A 17,703-nucleotide genomic window follows, 5' to 3' on the forward strand; every position below is an offset into this window, starting at 1 on the left:
TGTTTCCTTATATTATGGATCATCTGCTTAGCTAAATAGGAGGAACAGTGTTCTGAAATGCTTATTGATCTAGCAAATAATGCCTGAAAAGTTTAGGATGTAACTGTAGTCTAGGAGTATGTGTCATGGAACTCAGTGGGCCCTTTTTTGAGTAGAATTGAAAGATTTTGTTTTAAATGCTGTCAAGAGTAATAGGAAAGATTTGTACTTCAGTATGAAACATAGATAGGAAGGTAGGTAAATGTTTACAGTTTCCACGATTTGTATAAAAATGTCACATGTGTTCCAAAAAAATTTAAAATCATTGCCATAATATTTAGGGTTATTTTGATTGTTCACACAATTTTCACATTTTATCATTAGGCTGTAGTCCATGACCAAGAAGGATTATTGGGCTATATCTACTGTGATTTCTTTCACAGGCAAGACAAACCTCATCAGGTAACAATTCTGATTTCATAATGCTATAGAAAACTTTGGTTTAAAATAATTCTTTGAGTAAGACCAGGGTTGGTAAAATCTAGAAGTCATTTCTGGGACGGTAATATTTTTGTAATGATCCTATATTTTAATAAGCAGAAGTTTAGTGATGCAATCTATTGAATAACTACTATTTTAGTTACCATTTTAATATAATACTTGTTCAGTTCTTTTTTCATGTTTGTATGCTTACTGTTTTAACATTTAAATACATACATACATACATACATACATACATACATACATACATACATACATACATACATACATACATACATACATACATACATACATACATACATACATACATACATACAATTGCATGATTCCCCATCATTTTTGTGTTTCTGATAATTTTAAAATAAATACATGGCCATCATCCAGCTAACAAAAAAAACCCATGCATTTGTTGTAAAGATTTGTTTATAGCCTCTTGGATAGTGGTGGTGGTAGTCTGGTAAGGCACATTTATGTAGATGAACACAGACTTAATCAGTGGGTCACAGTAGTCTGTATGAACAGTTGTGCCAGTAGTGTAAAGCTAACTACTCAAGTGGTAGTGTATTTTCAGCATAGTGTAAGACTTGCACACTCTGTTCTTGCACAACTGCTAGCACAACTGCCTGTGGAACAGTATAATCCAGGGGAATTGTACTAGGAGAGATTAGGCTAGGCTTTCTGTAGCTAGTAATTAAGAAGCTAGCCTCACACATATGTTTGAAACAATGTAAACAGAACCGTAGATAATATTGTAGTAATGTCTACTATGCCTATTAGAATGACAGAACCCTGTAAATAAAAGAGAACATAACAGAAAGCAATACCAGAAAACAGCAAATTTAAGCCAACACATTTCATAATTCTCCGTAATTCTCTGAAGTGACTTTGTGCTGATATGTATCATTTCACAATTTGTTAGCGCGCGCACATACACACAAAATAGGCAACCCTTGCAGGTAATAAGAGTTTTGCTGACTATCAAGATGAATAACATTTTGGGTATTTTTTCCCACAAAACCTGCATGCGTCTTATTCTGTTTATCATTATTGAACACTATCATTTGTATGATGCTGTATTCTCAGGCTTAAGACAACAGTGTACAACCTGAGAAGATTTAGTTTCATCTGATGATCTGAAAGGGGATCAAGCTCAGATTCACTCTTGATACAGAATTTGGTTCCCAACATATACCGCGAATTCTGTTCTTGTATTTGTCTGTGTACTCCTAGTCATATTTATCCAAAATAAGTCTCATTGGCTTCAGCGGCCTTACTTTAAGTCACTGTGCATTGGATCAGTCCTTAGCATTAGATCCTGAAATCTGTGAATAGAAGAAGTTCATGGAAGAGCACTTTCCCATTTTCTCCTCCATTCTACAGCCTCCCCTCTTTTAAATTCTTCCCCAGTTGGGGCACCTCCTAATTGAGACGCAGGAAGCAGCTAGGAGAATACGGAATTGCTCAAGTATCTCACTGCATTGCATTTTATTTTTTCCTCTCCTTTGTTAAAATTAGAAGAGTAGAGCTGCATACATATTGAATGTTTAAGTGTAGAATCGTGGGCTGAACAAGTAGACTATCATTCCACCATCTCAACAAGGGGTACCATTTTTTAAAAAATAAACTGACAAAGAGAATATCAAATAATCAAATTACACTGAAGGTCTCACTTGCCAAGCATGTAAGCATCATAATTCTAGTATAGTACAACAGCTTGGTTTCAGTTGCATGTCAATACACAGGCTGTATGACTGTTGGAAGTGCCTGATTTCCTGAACTGATATTAAAATGGGGATTTTTCCCCTGATCTTTTTAAAAAAAAAATAGGATTGTCACTTTACAATACGTGGAGGCAGACTGAAAGAAAACGGAGAATATCAACTTCCTGTTGTAGTCCTTATGCTAAGTTTGCCTCATTCTACAAGTGGTTCACCCACATTGTTAACTCCTGGAATGATGGAGAATCTCTTCCATGAAATGGGACATGCTATGCATTCTATGCTGGGAAGAACTCGATACCAACATGTCACAGGTAAGTAATCAATGTTAGGATACTAGTTGAAGGTAAATTAATCCTTAATTTTTCATAAGCAGGTCTCTTATATTTTGTACTTTGTATACGTGGTTTCAATGCAAGTAGATATTTTAGTTTCATCTTAAGGCAATTGAAATTAATTTATCAGACTTATTTCCAACTTCCTGGGCTCTAAATGGTATATCCAATTGTTCAGAGTTGTATATTATTTCTTTATATATTTATTAATTGTATTTATCTTACTAAGTCATAGTTCAGGCTGATTTGAGAATGGTCACAGCTGGTTTTCTCATGCAGTATATTCTTTATTTATTTATTTTTGAATAGTATTTATCTTACTGGGTCATAGATCAGACTGATTCAGGAATGGTCACAGCTGGTGTGCAGTGTAGTTAGGCAAACAAGCTCGGTGTCACTGCTACTGTCTGAAAATCCAATAGCAGATGAAATTCAGAGGCAGAGAACAATCAAGCAGCAGTCCTGGAGCAGAATTCTGTCTTTTTGGGGTTAGCACAATCACATCTAGAACACAGTGATCCTCCAGCTAGGCATTCAGTGGATCAACAAGATTACAGTCTCATCTGGATTTAATCTCAGTTGGCCCACCTAATTCCATTCCATTATCAAAACCTGGCAAGTGGAAACAATTGTTCCAGTTTCCAAGAGACCTCCATGTTTTAGCCTGAATGGGAAAAGAGAACCGGGGCAATGCAGTGCAGGAACAGACTTAATTCCCAATGGATAGGATAGGGAGTAGGTTTAACCTCCATCACAGGATTGTCTATATTAATTAAGAAACTACAGGTAGCACTAAAATAACTCTGCAAGTTTTTTTTTGAGAGGATGTGGCACAATTCATCTTTAAATTTACTCCTTGTGGCTTGTCAGTGGTTGGGGATGGTCTTGGAACTTAGGTATTGCTTTGAGTTTCTCCCCTAGCTCACGTGTTTCTTGAAAAGCTGGCTGCCGCTCTAAAAGCATCCCCTGTGGCAGTTAAAAATCACTGTGCTATAAGGATGCAACTGGGCAATATAAATTACATGTTATCCCTTACATCCCTTGAACTGGTCACCGAACCATAAGAGGCTGATACAAAATGGACCATTGATCTGTCCACTTAAGTGTTGCCAAGTCTGATACATAGTGGCCCTGCAACATTTCAGGTTGAATTCTCTGCTAGCCCTACCAGGAGATCCTTGGCATTCTTTGGTAATTTTGCATCCAAATGCACACCCAATCATGCTTAGCTTCCGAAATCATATGAGATCAGGTATTATGGTGGCAGATGGCATCACCTGTTCAAGTATAATGTAGTTTTAAGAGGGCTAATAAAGATTGCCAGTCCCCCATGCTTTTTTTTAAGGAAAAAAAGGGGGGAAGGAAAGGAAAGCATGAGATGTGTGCACATCATCGCAGAGAATAGAAGTGTTATCTATTGCCTTACCATCAACATGTCCATGTCATTCATACAACTTGTCCTGCAAGCGGCATTCACCCTGGTAGGTTAAAGAAAAACAGTCTCACAGAAATGATATATTGTGGTTTGGGAGACACATATCTCAAATAGAACTACTTCCTTCAGGAGTCTATATGCCATATATCAAATAGTAAGGAAAACGGAAGAAAACTGTAATCTGAAAATATTTGCTACTGTAATCTCAAAAATGTGTGAGACACAAAAGAAGAGACACTGCATTTGAGAAAGAGTTTTCAACAAGAAGAATTTAATTCATCACATTTCTTGAAGTAGCAAAAAAAAATCCCCCTTCAAATGACTGGCATTTTGGGGGGAAGAAAAGCAAATTAAGTCAGATCATCAGATAGATGGGAATGATAATATTTGTAAATGGGATTAAATTCTCAAGTACAGCTTTATAGCTTTATTGTACCTGGCTATAGAATTAAGGCAATTAAAGATTTGTTGTTTAATGTGGGACCAGATTGGCTGCAGCCTGGCTTAAGTTTATAAAGGGTGTGATCCTCAACTTTATAGGGTGCCTCACCCAGCTGTTCAAATATTGTGTTTTACTTTGTGATTTGCAGTAAAACGTGTAGGATTATAATTTAACTGGCCTGCCAATATGTACAATAATGTTACAGAAATGAAATATTTACCTAATGAAAGATTTATCACAGTTCATCAGAAGTGCAAATGGAAAACTAAGACGAGCATAGACAGAGGAGTTCATGTAAACATTATGGTTACCTGCTTGTTAATGCTTTGTGTCCTTCAGGGACAAGATGTTCTACTGACTTTGCTGAAGTGCCCTCTATCCTGATGGAATATTTTGCGAATGACTATCGAGTGGTGAACCAATTTGCAAGACACTATAAAACAGGACAGGTAAGTATATCTAGAAATTACAGTTAAGTTTTTTAAAATACAGTGGTGCCTCGCATTACGATGTTAATTTATTCCAGCGAAATCACTGTAGAATGAAAACGTTGTAATGCGAAAATAAAAAGCCCATTGGAACGCATTGAAACCCCTTCAATGCGTTCCAGTGAGCTGGAAACTCAGCGAAGATCCTTCATAGGGCAGCCATTTTCGGTCCCTGTGCAGCGAGGAATATGTCCCAGAAAACAGCGGGGAGCCATCTTATTTACCCGGCGGCCATTTTAATACCGCCATTCAGCTGTCCGAAAATCGTCGTTTTGCGAAGAATCGGTTCCCGAAGCAGGGAACCGATCATCGCAAAACGAAAAACCTCTATTCAGACCATCGGTTTGCAATCGCAATTGCGACCGCAAAAAGATCGTTATAATGCGGTTTCGTCGTAATGCGGGGCAATCGTAAAGCGGGGCACGACTGTAGTTATTTCTGTCTTAGAAAACAATTCAGTTTCATTATTACAGGAAGAAAAATTAAGTACTTCCTAAGCATATTACATAATTTTCAAATAATGTGAGCATACAAATCCTACAGAGAGTAGTGTGAATTCAGAATGTTCAGGTGATCTTTGATCAGGATTAGAGTTGGGCATGACCTGCTGATTCTGCAGTTTGCGCTGGTTTCTTTTTCAGCCAACCAGGTGTGCGGTGCTTCCCAGCCCTGCCTCCTCTGGGAGGCACCCACTCAGAGGCAGTGCCCTGACTTCCCTCCCCCACCTCCTTTGTGCACTGCCTCTAAGTGGGCACCTGTCAGAGCAGGCGGGGCTGGGAAGCACCAAACACCTGTTCAACCTAAAAACAAGCCATAACAAAACACTAAACTGGCAGTTTGTGCCTCTCTCTAATGAGGATCCATTGTATACCATTCCTTGTTGATAGAACAGGTCAAGATGAATATACTTCAGTGAATTTATTTGTCACATATTTAGCAGAGCTCCAGATACCCCAGGCATCTAAACATAAAGGCCCAAAATCTACTTTACAGTTCTGATTAAAACAGAGCTATTAAATCAGAGGGCTAAACATAAATGTAAAGGTAAAGGTTCCCCTTGACATTTTTAGTCCAGTCGTGTCCGACTCTAGCGGGCGGTGCTCATCTCATTTTCAAGCCATAGAGCCAGCGCTTGTCCGAAGACAGTTTCCGTTTTCACGTGGCCAGTGTGATTAGGGTACGCCATTTTACCTTCCCACTGGGGTGGTACCTATTTATCTACTCGCATTTGCATGCTTTCAAACTGCTAGGTTGGCGAGGAGCTGGGACAAAGCAACGGGAGCTCACTCCATAGCGTGGATTCGATCTTACGACTGCTTAGCCCGCAGCGCCACCACGTCCCTCCAAATGTTGACCTACCACTTAATAATTGATCCAGTTTGCATTAGCAGTTGGATTTAGGGCATCTTTACAATGGTATTAGTGATATTTCTCCAACCCCGGTATCCCACAATATAGAAAAGGACTTCTAGAATGATGTGGGTTTAAAAGATAAATATATTCAAGGAGGATTTTCACAGTAGAACTCTAAGCAATTTCTTTGGAAGTAAACTCCGCTGAATCTGCTGAGGTTTACTTTCGGTTAAGTGTACCTAGTAGTCTATCGTAGACTTTGAGTGTTGTATGCCACTTATATTTTCAGATACCTTAACAGATATTGTTTCATTTTAGTCCATAAATTTGGGGGCACTATGTGACTCATTCAAAATATTCTTGGTCTGTTTTGTGATGGAAGATGTTTGACATAAAATAATTACAGACTAGGAAGCAATTGAGTTAGCTTTAATTTAGTTTTGAAGGATGGACAAGGTGAGCTATAATATAGGATTAGAACTCAAACCTGGTTACTGCTGTTTTGTCATCAGATGTGTGCTTCTCTTAAATACTTTAGAAATTAGTTTAGACTCTACTGTCTTATTTTTCTTCCAGTCAGCTTTAAACAGTTTGATACTAATCACTTCATTTCCTGTAATTATGCATATGCAGACAAGTAGTAAGAATTTAAGAACAGACCTATTGTTCATTTTAATTATATTAATTGCTTTTGGTAACTGAGAATTGTTGCTGTGATTTAATGCTTTCAAATATGTTTACTAAAACTCTTTGCAAAAATCTCTTCATTAAGGATTCTTGGTTTCAGAACAAAAAATGAGGCTAAATGTTGAACTAGGAAAATCGTTTGGAAGTTATGTAGGAAATGATTCTACTTTGTCTTACTTAAGAAGCACATTGCCCGATATAGCATGATTCTTTTACGGTGGCCCATCAAATATCTGCTGAAATTTTAGGACGATAGCCTGAGGAAAATGTCAGTCTTGTTTCATTGTTCCCAGTTTTTGGTATTCAGAATTATACAACCTCTGAATAGCACCAAACAGTCTCTTTAGCAATCCTGGCTAATAGTAATGGACAGACTTTGTGATTTTGTCTGATCCTCCTTTTAAAAAGGAGATCTTAACAGCTGTCAACCCATCTTGTGAACTCTATGTTAATTATTATATTATGAGGAAATGATCTTTGTACTTTTTCTACTCTATTCATTTTTCTATAAACGTCTGTCTAATACAATGTGAAATGTGTCCTTTTGAGTCAGTGGGGCTAGCTAAGAGTAAATGAAAGACTGAAGCCCTGCAGGGCAATCCTGCCTTCAAGGATGATTTGGGCGGGGGAGGGGGCAAATCTCTCGGCAGCTGCCACATCCTGTGAACTGCCATTTCTCTGTGGATGGGGTAGAAAAGGTAAAGCAGAATACTAATATTCCTGGAGAACTTAAAGAATAGATTTGCATTACAGTATTAGAATAATTTGACTACCAGTCAGAAGTTCTGTGGACTGAAATCATATATATTGTTAAGAAAGAATGTGAAAACACCATACCTGTAGGAAGCAGCTTAATGGATGGCTGATGAAACTCTTAAAATATTTATGAATAGATGAGACGCTAAAATGAAAGATGATAGAAATAGGGTCAGATTTTTCGATGCACTTTTTTTGTGACTAGCATATAGAGACAAAGAGAACTGTAATATTTACTGGGAGGTTTTTTTTTTAAAGAGCAATTTTTAAAAAATCCAAGAAATCAAAGGCAATTTTAAATTTAAAAAAGGGATGATGAAAAAGAAGCATGGGTATGCTTTATCTGAACAGGATAGAACAGAGAGAAGAACTGCTGGATAGCTCAGTGGTTTAGGTACCCGGTCGTGGAGCTAGAGGCTGGGAGTGTTTCCCCACTGTGTTTCCTTGACAGGGGCTGGACCTGACCCCTTCCAGCTCTGCAGTTCTAAGATGTAAAGATGAGGCATTCCTTCAAAGAAGAATCTTTCGAGGAAGAACCTTCATTTGAGAAAGTGAAGTGGAAACTGGACACAAAACAACTAGAAGGAATGATGTACCAGGAATAGATAAGATACTAGTAAAACTATTTCAACTTGCAGAACCTGTCAAAATCCTAACAAGAACATGCCAGCAGTTATGGAAATCAAAGCAGTGGTCCACAGACTAAAAAAGAAAAGAGATGTAAAAAAGACTGCAGCAGCTATTGGACCATTGCATTAATGGGCCATGCAAGCAAAGCATTGCTCACGTGTATGTAACAAAACTTATATGGAGCAAGCAGTGTCAAATGTTCACACTAGATGCATAAAAAGAGGAGGCACTAGAGATCTCATTACAAATATTTTTTTGGCTATTAAAACATATAGAAGAATTTCAGAAGAAAATCAATATATGTTTCATAGATTACCGTAAAGCCTTCAGTTGTGTTCATCATGAAGAATGATGGGTTTTTGTGGAAGAAATAGGTGTACCACAACGTCCGATGATTCTTTACAGTGATACCTGTACTTTGGATAGTAGGCTAAAGTTAGAAGAAAATACAGAAAAAAGAAAATGGTTTTCCATTAGCAAAGATGTCAGAGTGGTTGATGTCTTTTTTGTTCTATCTGTACATAGATCAGTTCATATGATAGGCTAGATTAGATTCAGATGCAGAAAGAATGAAAATTGGATGGAGAAACATCAGCAATTTAAGACAGGCAGATGAGACAAATGATATGAAAACAGCAGTGGTCTGAAATTGTAATTAATGAAGGTTAAGGAAGAAAGTGCAAACGCAGGATTACAATTGAATATTCAGATGGTTGAAATAATAACCACAGAAATATTATGTAACTAATGTAGATTGCGAAGATGCTGATATTGTTAAGGATTTTCTACACTTTGTTTCAATTATTAAGCCAGACTTCAGACTGAAACCAAGAAATCAAAAAGAGATTGACATTTGCAAGGGCAGTCATAACCTCCGTGTATCACTAGATTACTCCGTGTATCACTGGATCACTAAGCTGAAGATCATTCAAACTATGGTATTCATTATTATTATATACAGATATGAAAATTGGAGAATAAGAAAGCTAACAGAAAAAAACCCTGATTCTTTAAAAAGGTGGTGTTGGTAGAGAGCTTTATGGATACCATGGACCACTGAAATGGCAAATACTGTAAATGGGTTGTAGATCAGACCAAGCCTGAACTCTTATTAGAGGCAAACGTGACTAAACTGTTAGATGTTGGCCGTATCATGAAACAAGAAGACTCACAGGAAAAGATAGCAGTGCCAGAACATGTTGAAGGCAATAATAAAGGAGGAAGACATTACAGAAGATGGATTGATTCAGTGAAAGAAGTAACATAACATAGGCATCCTTCAGTCTCGAGAGACCATGGTAACGTGCTGTGTATCGAGGCGTGTCCTCTCCAGAGCATAATGGGTTTTAATTTAAAAGATTTGGGCAGAGCTGTTAATGATAGGACTTTCTGGACAGAATGAATTAATAGTGACCATAAATTGCAGATGAGTTAATGGCACATAATATGTCAAAGTTCAGTATTGTATATAGATAGTTACAGCTTGACAAAAAATAGAAGACCCCAGCAACAGGGAGGAAGCTCCAAATTGGAAGCAAAAAGGGTTGGGGCTGATTCACATTGGCTTTTGTATCAGGTGATTAAAAAACCTTTTAATTGAACTGTTATAATTCTGGAGCAAATCTCAAAGTATTTGTCAAAGTAGTCAAACTGTAGGCGTTACTGTATTTCTATGTGATATGCTAAAGGCTATAATCAGTTGTTCAAAGATCTAATGCTAAAAACTATAACATTTTTAGAAATGTAGTCTTTATTATGGAGGTGTACTCTGGGTTTTTTTGGTACATTCTGATTATGCGTTTTAAGGCTATAAGTGTCTGCATTTTTAGGATGTAATTAAAGCATTTTCTTGCTCTTTTTGATTATTAAAGTATACTTCTACTATACTATTATGTTCCCACAAAATTTCATTAAAACAATTAAAATTTTGCCTGCTACTTAAGTTTTGCTTTTATATATTTTGAATGTACTCCTGTTTGTAGTTTTCTATAGTTGTAAGGATTTGGATAACAATCACACCTGTGGCTTTTCACAATTTACAAGAAAGAATTTCTTTTTAAGCATTTGTTTCTGTAGTTTTTCATAGCCGTAAGACTGATTTCTGTAAGATGAAGTCAATGTGCCTGTAACTTTCAAGTTATGTGTTTTCAATAACTTTGAATTTTCCTTTCATACATATGAAGCATAGAAGGAATTGGATAAATAAAGCTTATAGATGTTGCAGATATGGATATTTAGAGAATGTTTTTGTTCACCGTGAGTGAAAAAGTGACTTATTCGCAGTCTCTAAAGAGAAAAGGAGTATTCAGCCAATGAAACAATGTTTACCTTGATACCCAGATGAATTTTGATGTGATGATAAGGTTATCTGATCTGAAGATGAAATTAACTCTATTGCAAAAATGCCAGCTGTGATTAATTTCCACCAACTCAGAACTATTAAGGATTGTTATAAAACACTGCTTTGAGGGATTTGTTTGAATGACATGCATTTAATCTTGACAATCATGCACAGAATATAAAGGGGTGTGCCCTTCATCACATTGACTATGCCAAACTCTTCACACTAACATCACACACAGAGAGAGAGAGAGAGAGACACCATTTTCTTCTTGCCAAAGCTATCTTAAGCGACCAGGTATTTTTTACAGAGAATCCCTAATTTAAATGTGAATCTAATCTAATGTGAAAAAATACTAATACAGTAGGACTGCCATATCTGTGGGATCAATACCTGCGGTTTCACTGATTCTCTGCCTGAAAATATTAAATTTTTTAAAAAATAGAAATGCACATTTCCGCAATGTATTAGCAAAAGTGGCCACTAGGGGGAACCAAATGTTATACTACTGTGTTTCTCCGAAAATAGGACAGGGTGTTATATTAATTTTTGCTCCAAAAACACATTGGAGCTTATTTTCAGAGAATGTTTTATTTTTTTCATGTACAACTATCTACATTTATTCAAATACGGTCCTGTCGTATTCTTCTGGTTGCTGCATAATGGTGGAGGGCGGGGTTTCACTTAAGTAGGGCTTATTTTGGGAGTAGGGCTTAAATAATGAGCATCCTGAAAAATCATCCTAGGGCTTATTTTCAGGTTAGGTCCTATTTTCAGGGAAACAGTATATATCGGTTTCACTTATCTGCAATTTCTGTATCTGTAGGGGGGGACCTTGGAACAGATCTTCCATGGATACCATACTCCTACTATATTTATTTATTTATTTATTTATTTTATTTCTATCCCGCCTATCTGATCATATTAGACCACTCTAGGTGGCTTACAGTAAAAACAAAAATATGTCTCTTCTGAACCTTGTGCTGTTCAATTTCATTAGATGATCCTAAGTTTTAGTGTTGCACGGGTAGAAATGACTCACTCTGAAGTCTCCATACTGTGTTCTATATTATTTTATCAACCAATTTGATGTCCCTACTATAATCCATTTTTGTCATGAATATTTTGAGTTGGGGCACTCAGAGCAGTACCACATAAATTTATTTTAAATCATTACAATACTGGCGGTTTCCCCACCTGTTTTCTAATAATTTTCATCTTGTTCTAACCACTGTGATTACACTCTAAGTTTAATGCTTGCATTAATCTATACACCACAGCCCCCAAGATGCTTGCCAGTTTCACAACCAGCTTATGACCCCACTAATTTTAAGATTCCCATTCCATTGTACTTTAGTTTATATTTACTTTCCTTATGTGCTGTTTTGTTTCCTGCTTGATCAGAAAGTAAAGTGGAGGAGGAGGCGTATAGATTTGGCTGCTCACCTTCCAGTTTCTGTATTTATTCCCTGTGTGCTTTTTGCTTTTCCTTTCAGCTTGCCTCTCTTGCCCACAGCATATGATCTCACTCTCTTCACCAGCCACTTTCAACTAACCAAGGAATTAGATTTCTTTCTTTGGTGGTGGCTGTTTTCCCACTGATTTTCAAGATTTTGTGGTTTCTAAATATGTCAGTTCCTCATGGGGTTGACTTCTTTTCCTCATTTGCTCAGTTTGATTTCTACAGCTCTTAAAGTTCCCCTACACATTTTGCTACTTTCCATCTTGTTGACAACTGACTTTGTGTGGGGTTCGCCTAGGTCATGAATATCCATATGATATCTGCATAGACCAATAGGAGTGCTGGAGTGACAGAGTCACGAGATATAAGAGACTCAGTAGGAGGAGGGGGAGTTTAGATAGAGTTTAGTGAGAGTCGAGAGTCCCGGAGGCAGTTCGTGTCGTTCTGTCAACTCCTGCGATGTCACTGGAACCAGTTGTATTGGCTCTTGCCTTTCTGTTGGACTATTTCAGTGATGTGGAGAGGGGGGATTTGCTGCTTGGGTACCTCCATATTATTTTACCCAGGCGTCGTGCTCTGGAGAGAACACTCCAGCTTCACATACAGCGTCGAAACACTAGACGCTGTTCCAAGTCCTCCATACAGAGCATGTTACCCTAGTCTCTCAAGACTGAAGGAAGCCCATGTAGTGAGAGTTGAAAAGTTTTGGAGTTTGGGCAGGAGAGTGGTGGTTGAGAGGGATAAAGGAGAATGTTTGTTTAAAAGTCAACAACATTGCTTATTCTATCAATATCTGTAACAAGAAACAATTTCTATTTGGTTGTTTTAAAATGACGTATGGCCTGGACCTTGATTATTACTAATAGGTAATGTTGATGTAATCAACTGGTGGCAGCTGAGGGGCACATAGCGTGAGCTCTTTGTTTGGTGAAACAAGCAGGGGCCACGTGGGGATCAGCCCCAGTCACATGAGTACTCATCTACATTTGCTCTCAGAATGAAAGCTCCTATGTTCATACATAATGGCATTTTCAAACTTCTCTAAAGATAAATGTGTCTGAATTTCCTTTGTGAAAGCCATACTGATTCATTGTCAACAACAATACAGGTAATGTTAATTCCTGTTTACCTGAGACAGAACATAGACTCCTTTTATAAAATAAAGAATGTTTCATATTCTTCTTTCTTTAAAAATTAATGTCTATTGGTCACCGTCCTGTCATCTAATAAGAAGGCTGTTTTTGATTATAATTACATATTTTAATAAAAATTGAAAAATTCCATAACTGAATTCCTTAAGGACTGCCAGGAACCCTGCAGTTTGTACTGTATTTGAAATGTCAACTTTTGGCTTTGCATGCTACGTCTTTTTTCCTTTGAAATAATCTTACATCTTTGAAAGTTGTTTGTGTTCAGTGTCCTACAGTTACATCATTGGAACTACAACCAAGTAACTTGCAAATGTATATACTTACATCAAAATAGATATCTGCATAGTTTTCACTTAAAACAAGTGCCTGTGTATATACAACTCTCTGCACCTTAGGAATGATATAACCTTATGTGGGTCCGATGGCAATTTATATATATATTTTAAATTATATTTTAATTGTTCTAAATTGTATTGTATTTTAAATGTTGTAAGCCGCCCAAAGACCTTTGGGTAGTGTGGGCGGCATATAAATAAATAGACAGACAGACAAAATAGTATTTTCCCTGGGTTTTTGGATTAGACTAAAGTCTTATCAAGTGTTTGTTCTCGTCTGGTATCCCATAGAGAGTCATAGTGATTTGTGTTGCCCATTCCCTGATAACATATAAGTCCTTGCTATATGCTCCACTGAACTGCAAACATGAATTTCTATTTCAGCTAGACTAATTGTGGTTTACCAAAATACCAGCTGATATTTTGTTCTGTTTTATATCAGGATGCCATTTGATAGTTCAGAAGCTGACTTTCCTTGATGTGATTTCAAACAAACTGTGAAAAATAAAAGGTACCATATTTTTTGCTCCTTAAGAAGCACCTGGCCATAAGACGCACCTAATTTTTAAATACCAAAACTTAAAATAAAATAAAAAATAAATAAACAGCAAGTCCCACGCTGGGACTACAAAAAAATCACCAAAAAACAAAGCAACATAGAAACATACCCCCCAGCCCAAACCTACCCTCCAAAACCCACCCAGAACATTTTTTTTAAAAAGTAAAAAGCAGCACCTTACCGGTTCAAAGCCTCCCGGAGGTCCTCAGAAGCCAGCAATGGTGGCGGGGGGACCCCTACGGGGCCTTCTGAGGCATCCGGAGGCCTCAGAAGCCAGCGATGTTGGTGGGGTGGACCCCCATGGGGCCTTCTGAGGCCTCCGGAGGCCTCAGAAGCCAGCGATGGTGGCCTGGGGGGACCCCCATGGGGCCTTCTGAGGCCTCTGGAGGCCTTAGAAGCCAGCAATGGTGGCCTGGAGGGGCAGTATTCGCTCCATAAGACGCACACACTTCCCCCCCACTTTTTTGGTGAAAAAGATTCAGTTTGGCTATAACTATGTACTAGGGCCTTATAAAATAAGCCCATTGACTGTCAAGATTTTCAGTACAGTATTTACATCTTGAAATACAAGGGAAAATCTACTATAGGAGTGTGCAAATGGACAATCTGTCTTTGATGTCCCATGGCCATGGTGGATCACAGCTGGGAAGAAAGAAATGTAAAGCACAAGAATAGGGGTGGGGGGATTAGTTTAAAGTCTTTTGTTGTGGTAGTGCCCAGCCAAATGGCTCTGAAAAACATAAAAACAGGGAATTCAGGTACGGAATCAGGTTATTCATAAGTACATTGTTTCTAATTGTGAAGGTTCACTTTAGGTCACATGGGTAATAGTTATCCTCCATGAACTTGTTTCATGGATTTCAAAATCATCTAGGCCCACAGCTAGCACTGTATTTTATAATGAGTGCCAAGAATAAATTATGCAGAAGAATTTTTACTTTTTCCTGTCCTGAATCTACAGCTATTCAGTTTTGTTGGTTGCACAGTCTGACTTCTCCTTAACAAGTGGCCTGTAGGTGCAGGCTGCTTGGTCTTTTCTGTCTGCAGAAGAAGATGCTCAATAAACCGGCGTTTTGTTCCACAGCTGATTTCTTACGTTGTTGGGCAGTACTGTAGGAAGTTTCTCTTATTCCTGATTTGTTCTCTACCAACAAACCCGAGAGAGAATCTAAGGATTGCTTTTGCCTCCACTTGTTTTTTTTTGGGAAGGAGCAAACTAGAAATGGGGAACTGCTCATTGCCAAATGATGCAGTATATAAATCCTGGGGTAAAGATCTGTGGTTTCTTTAAATGCTTCTGTTAGAATTGGAAGTGATAAGACAGGATTCCTGTTGGGGGGGGGGCTAGAATAGAGCATGCTCTTCACATGTGTAGGATCTTTAGTTCTGTCAGCATTACTAAGTGAGACTACCTGAAACTGCTGCCAATCAGAGGTGACAATACTGAGGCCAAAGGACCAATATTCTGACTCAATATAAAACAGTTTCCTATGTTTCTGTGGCACCTTGACTTGTATCATGTGGAGGAACCACTGAGTAATGTTTGAAACCTAGTCTTGCTCTATTTGTTACTTTTTTAGCATGCCTTTGTAAGCTGCATGCATTAGTCTTTCTTTACAACTTTTACCCTCAGAAAGTGTCGATTCGTCCAACGATGTCTGGCTCAGGGTCATATGGTTTGCTTTGTGCGACATGAAAATCATATCCAGGAAGATCTCACAGTCCAAGTCTCTCAATATTTACTTAAAAATAGGCATTTTGAATAGGGATTAGAATTGCTGTGAAATGGGAGTGAGGCAAGGGAGATGGGTGGTGAGAGATTACTAAGAACTGCTTCATAATAACTTGGCCTTATTATAGCTTATCCCACTTGCTGTGACTTAGAATTCTACAGCCTCAAAAAAGGAGAAAGCAACATCAAATTCACTTTGCCACAAGCTCTTTCCAGTTTATGTTATGCATCTTTTAATACCAAGTGAGTTAAGTTACAGGCCAGGATGCAAGGATGCAGCACCTTATCCTCCCCCTTTAAACGATGTATACCACCTAGATCATTATGGGTTACAGCTGTGAAGCTTGGAGGAATAAAGGATACGCTGGCAAAATAGTCATTACCAGCTTTAGAGAGTAGGTTATGTTTTCAACTTTTCATTTCTTTTATTAGGAGAGGTAAAAGGAGAGCCTTGAGTCCACCTGTCTCCCTTTTATCTCCGCTGTTCATGCTGTTAGGCCTGTGTGTGGTCTAGCATTTCTGTGTTTCATGTTTATATTATTTACAGTTTCTGGGGATGGGTTTCTCTTGTCAGAAGATTTTTATAATCAAAGGGCCTATATCTGGGGGCTAGATCCCTAAAATAGACATTTTATGACAATATGAAGTGCATAGATTGAATGGTACTCTTGAAGATTCCAACTTTGTACACTAAACATTTGTCAGTGTTCAAAACTATACTGCTATTTTCTGGACTGGAAAATTACAGATCTTGCCTAACTACTATGTAAAGCAGACATCTAGTTTGGTAGCATTTCTTATAAATTCTTTACTTCCAGAGTCCATCTAGTTAGTCAGTGACAATTTACTCTACTTTTCAATGGCTTTTATACAATAACTTGTGTCTTATAAACTTTGCTGTAGTTTTTCTAGATTGATGCAGAACATGCACTTGTCTTGTGATGAAATTTTGTTGATCTGAGTAAAACAATTTTTGAATACTTCATTTGAAAAGTTCTTGGAATGATTAAAGAGTTCTTTATAAATGCTAGACATCTGTGTTCTATTTTAGAAGACAGAAGCTTTTAAACATTTAGAGTCTGTGGTTCTGCCAATTCTTGGGTAGAACATTACATTGTTGGAAGTGTAAGTCTGCTACTGAAAACAGCAGTCCATGTTCATTCCCTTTCTCCCCTCCAGAATATGTAACAAAAGTTATCTTGCATCTTAATGTCACTAGCAGTAACGAAATGAAAAGATGCTGTTTCCTGAGGTAGTATTCCTGGGTCCATAGAGTTGTGTCTTCTTAGCACTAATAGATATCAAATGAAGTTCAGAGGTCGTACTTTGTGCATACAGTACAGTATTTCCTCTTTTGTTTCCTGTACAGTAATAATGGTCAGAGTCAAAATGGGTGGGTTCTACTTTCACGACAAGATTGATGTAATTATCAGTGCAGATTGCCTCTGATTAAATATTTTGTTTCTCAGTTTTAGGATGCACATGAGTTTGTCTCACTGTGCATGAGCTGCACACAAAGCGAAATCAAAGAACTAAATCTTTAGTCAGTAATAATATACCATTAATGGCGATATAATTGCCATTGTACAGGTGGCCATTTTATATATATATATGGGGGGCCATATATATATATATATGGGGGGCCATTTTATATATATATATGGGGAAGTCTTTAGTAGTATATTCTCTTATAGCAAAAGGTCTCTTCAGTTCATGGCTTTTAGCACCAGGAAGTGGAGTGTACTGTTTGAGCCACAAAGCAGGGCTTTCCCCTAAATTCTCTCCTCCTTACAGTAAAA

At 37.7% G+C, this 17,703-nt stretch overlaps 1 protein-coding gene across 1 annotated transcript in view; it reads left to right on the plus strand.

Moving 5' to 3' along the window:
* MIPEP (mitochondrial intermediate peptidase) overlaps window positions 1-17,703 on the plus strand; it is a 67,889-nt gene that overhangs the window by 25,083 nt on the left and 25,103 nt on the right. The window contains exons 12-14 of the mRNA XM_020811088.3: window positions 364-441; window positions 2,308-2,512; window positions 4,750-4,859. Of these exons, the coding sequence (XP_020666747.3) occupies window positions 364-441; window positions 2,308-2,512; window positions 4,750-4,859 (393 nt within the window). The remainder of the gene's footprint in view (window positions 1-363; window positions 442-2,307; window positions 2,513-4,749; window positions 4,860-17,703) is intronic.

Source organism: Pogona vitticeps, chromosome 3 (assembly GCF_051106095.1).
Source record: "Pogona vitticeps strain Pit_001003342236 chromosome 3, PviZW2.1, whole genome shotgun sequence".
Lineage (NCBI taxonomy): Eukaryota > Metazoa > Chordata > Lepidosauria > Squamata > Agamidae > Pogona > Pogona vitticeps.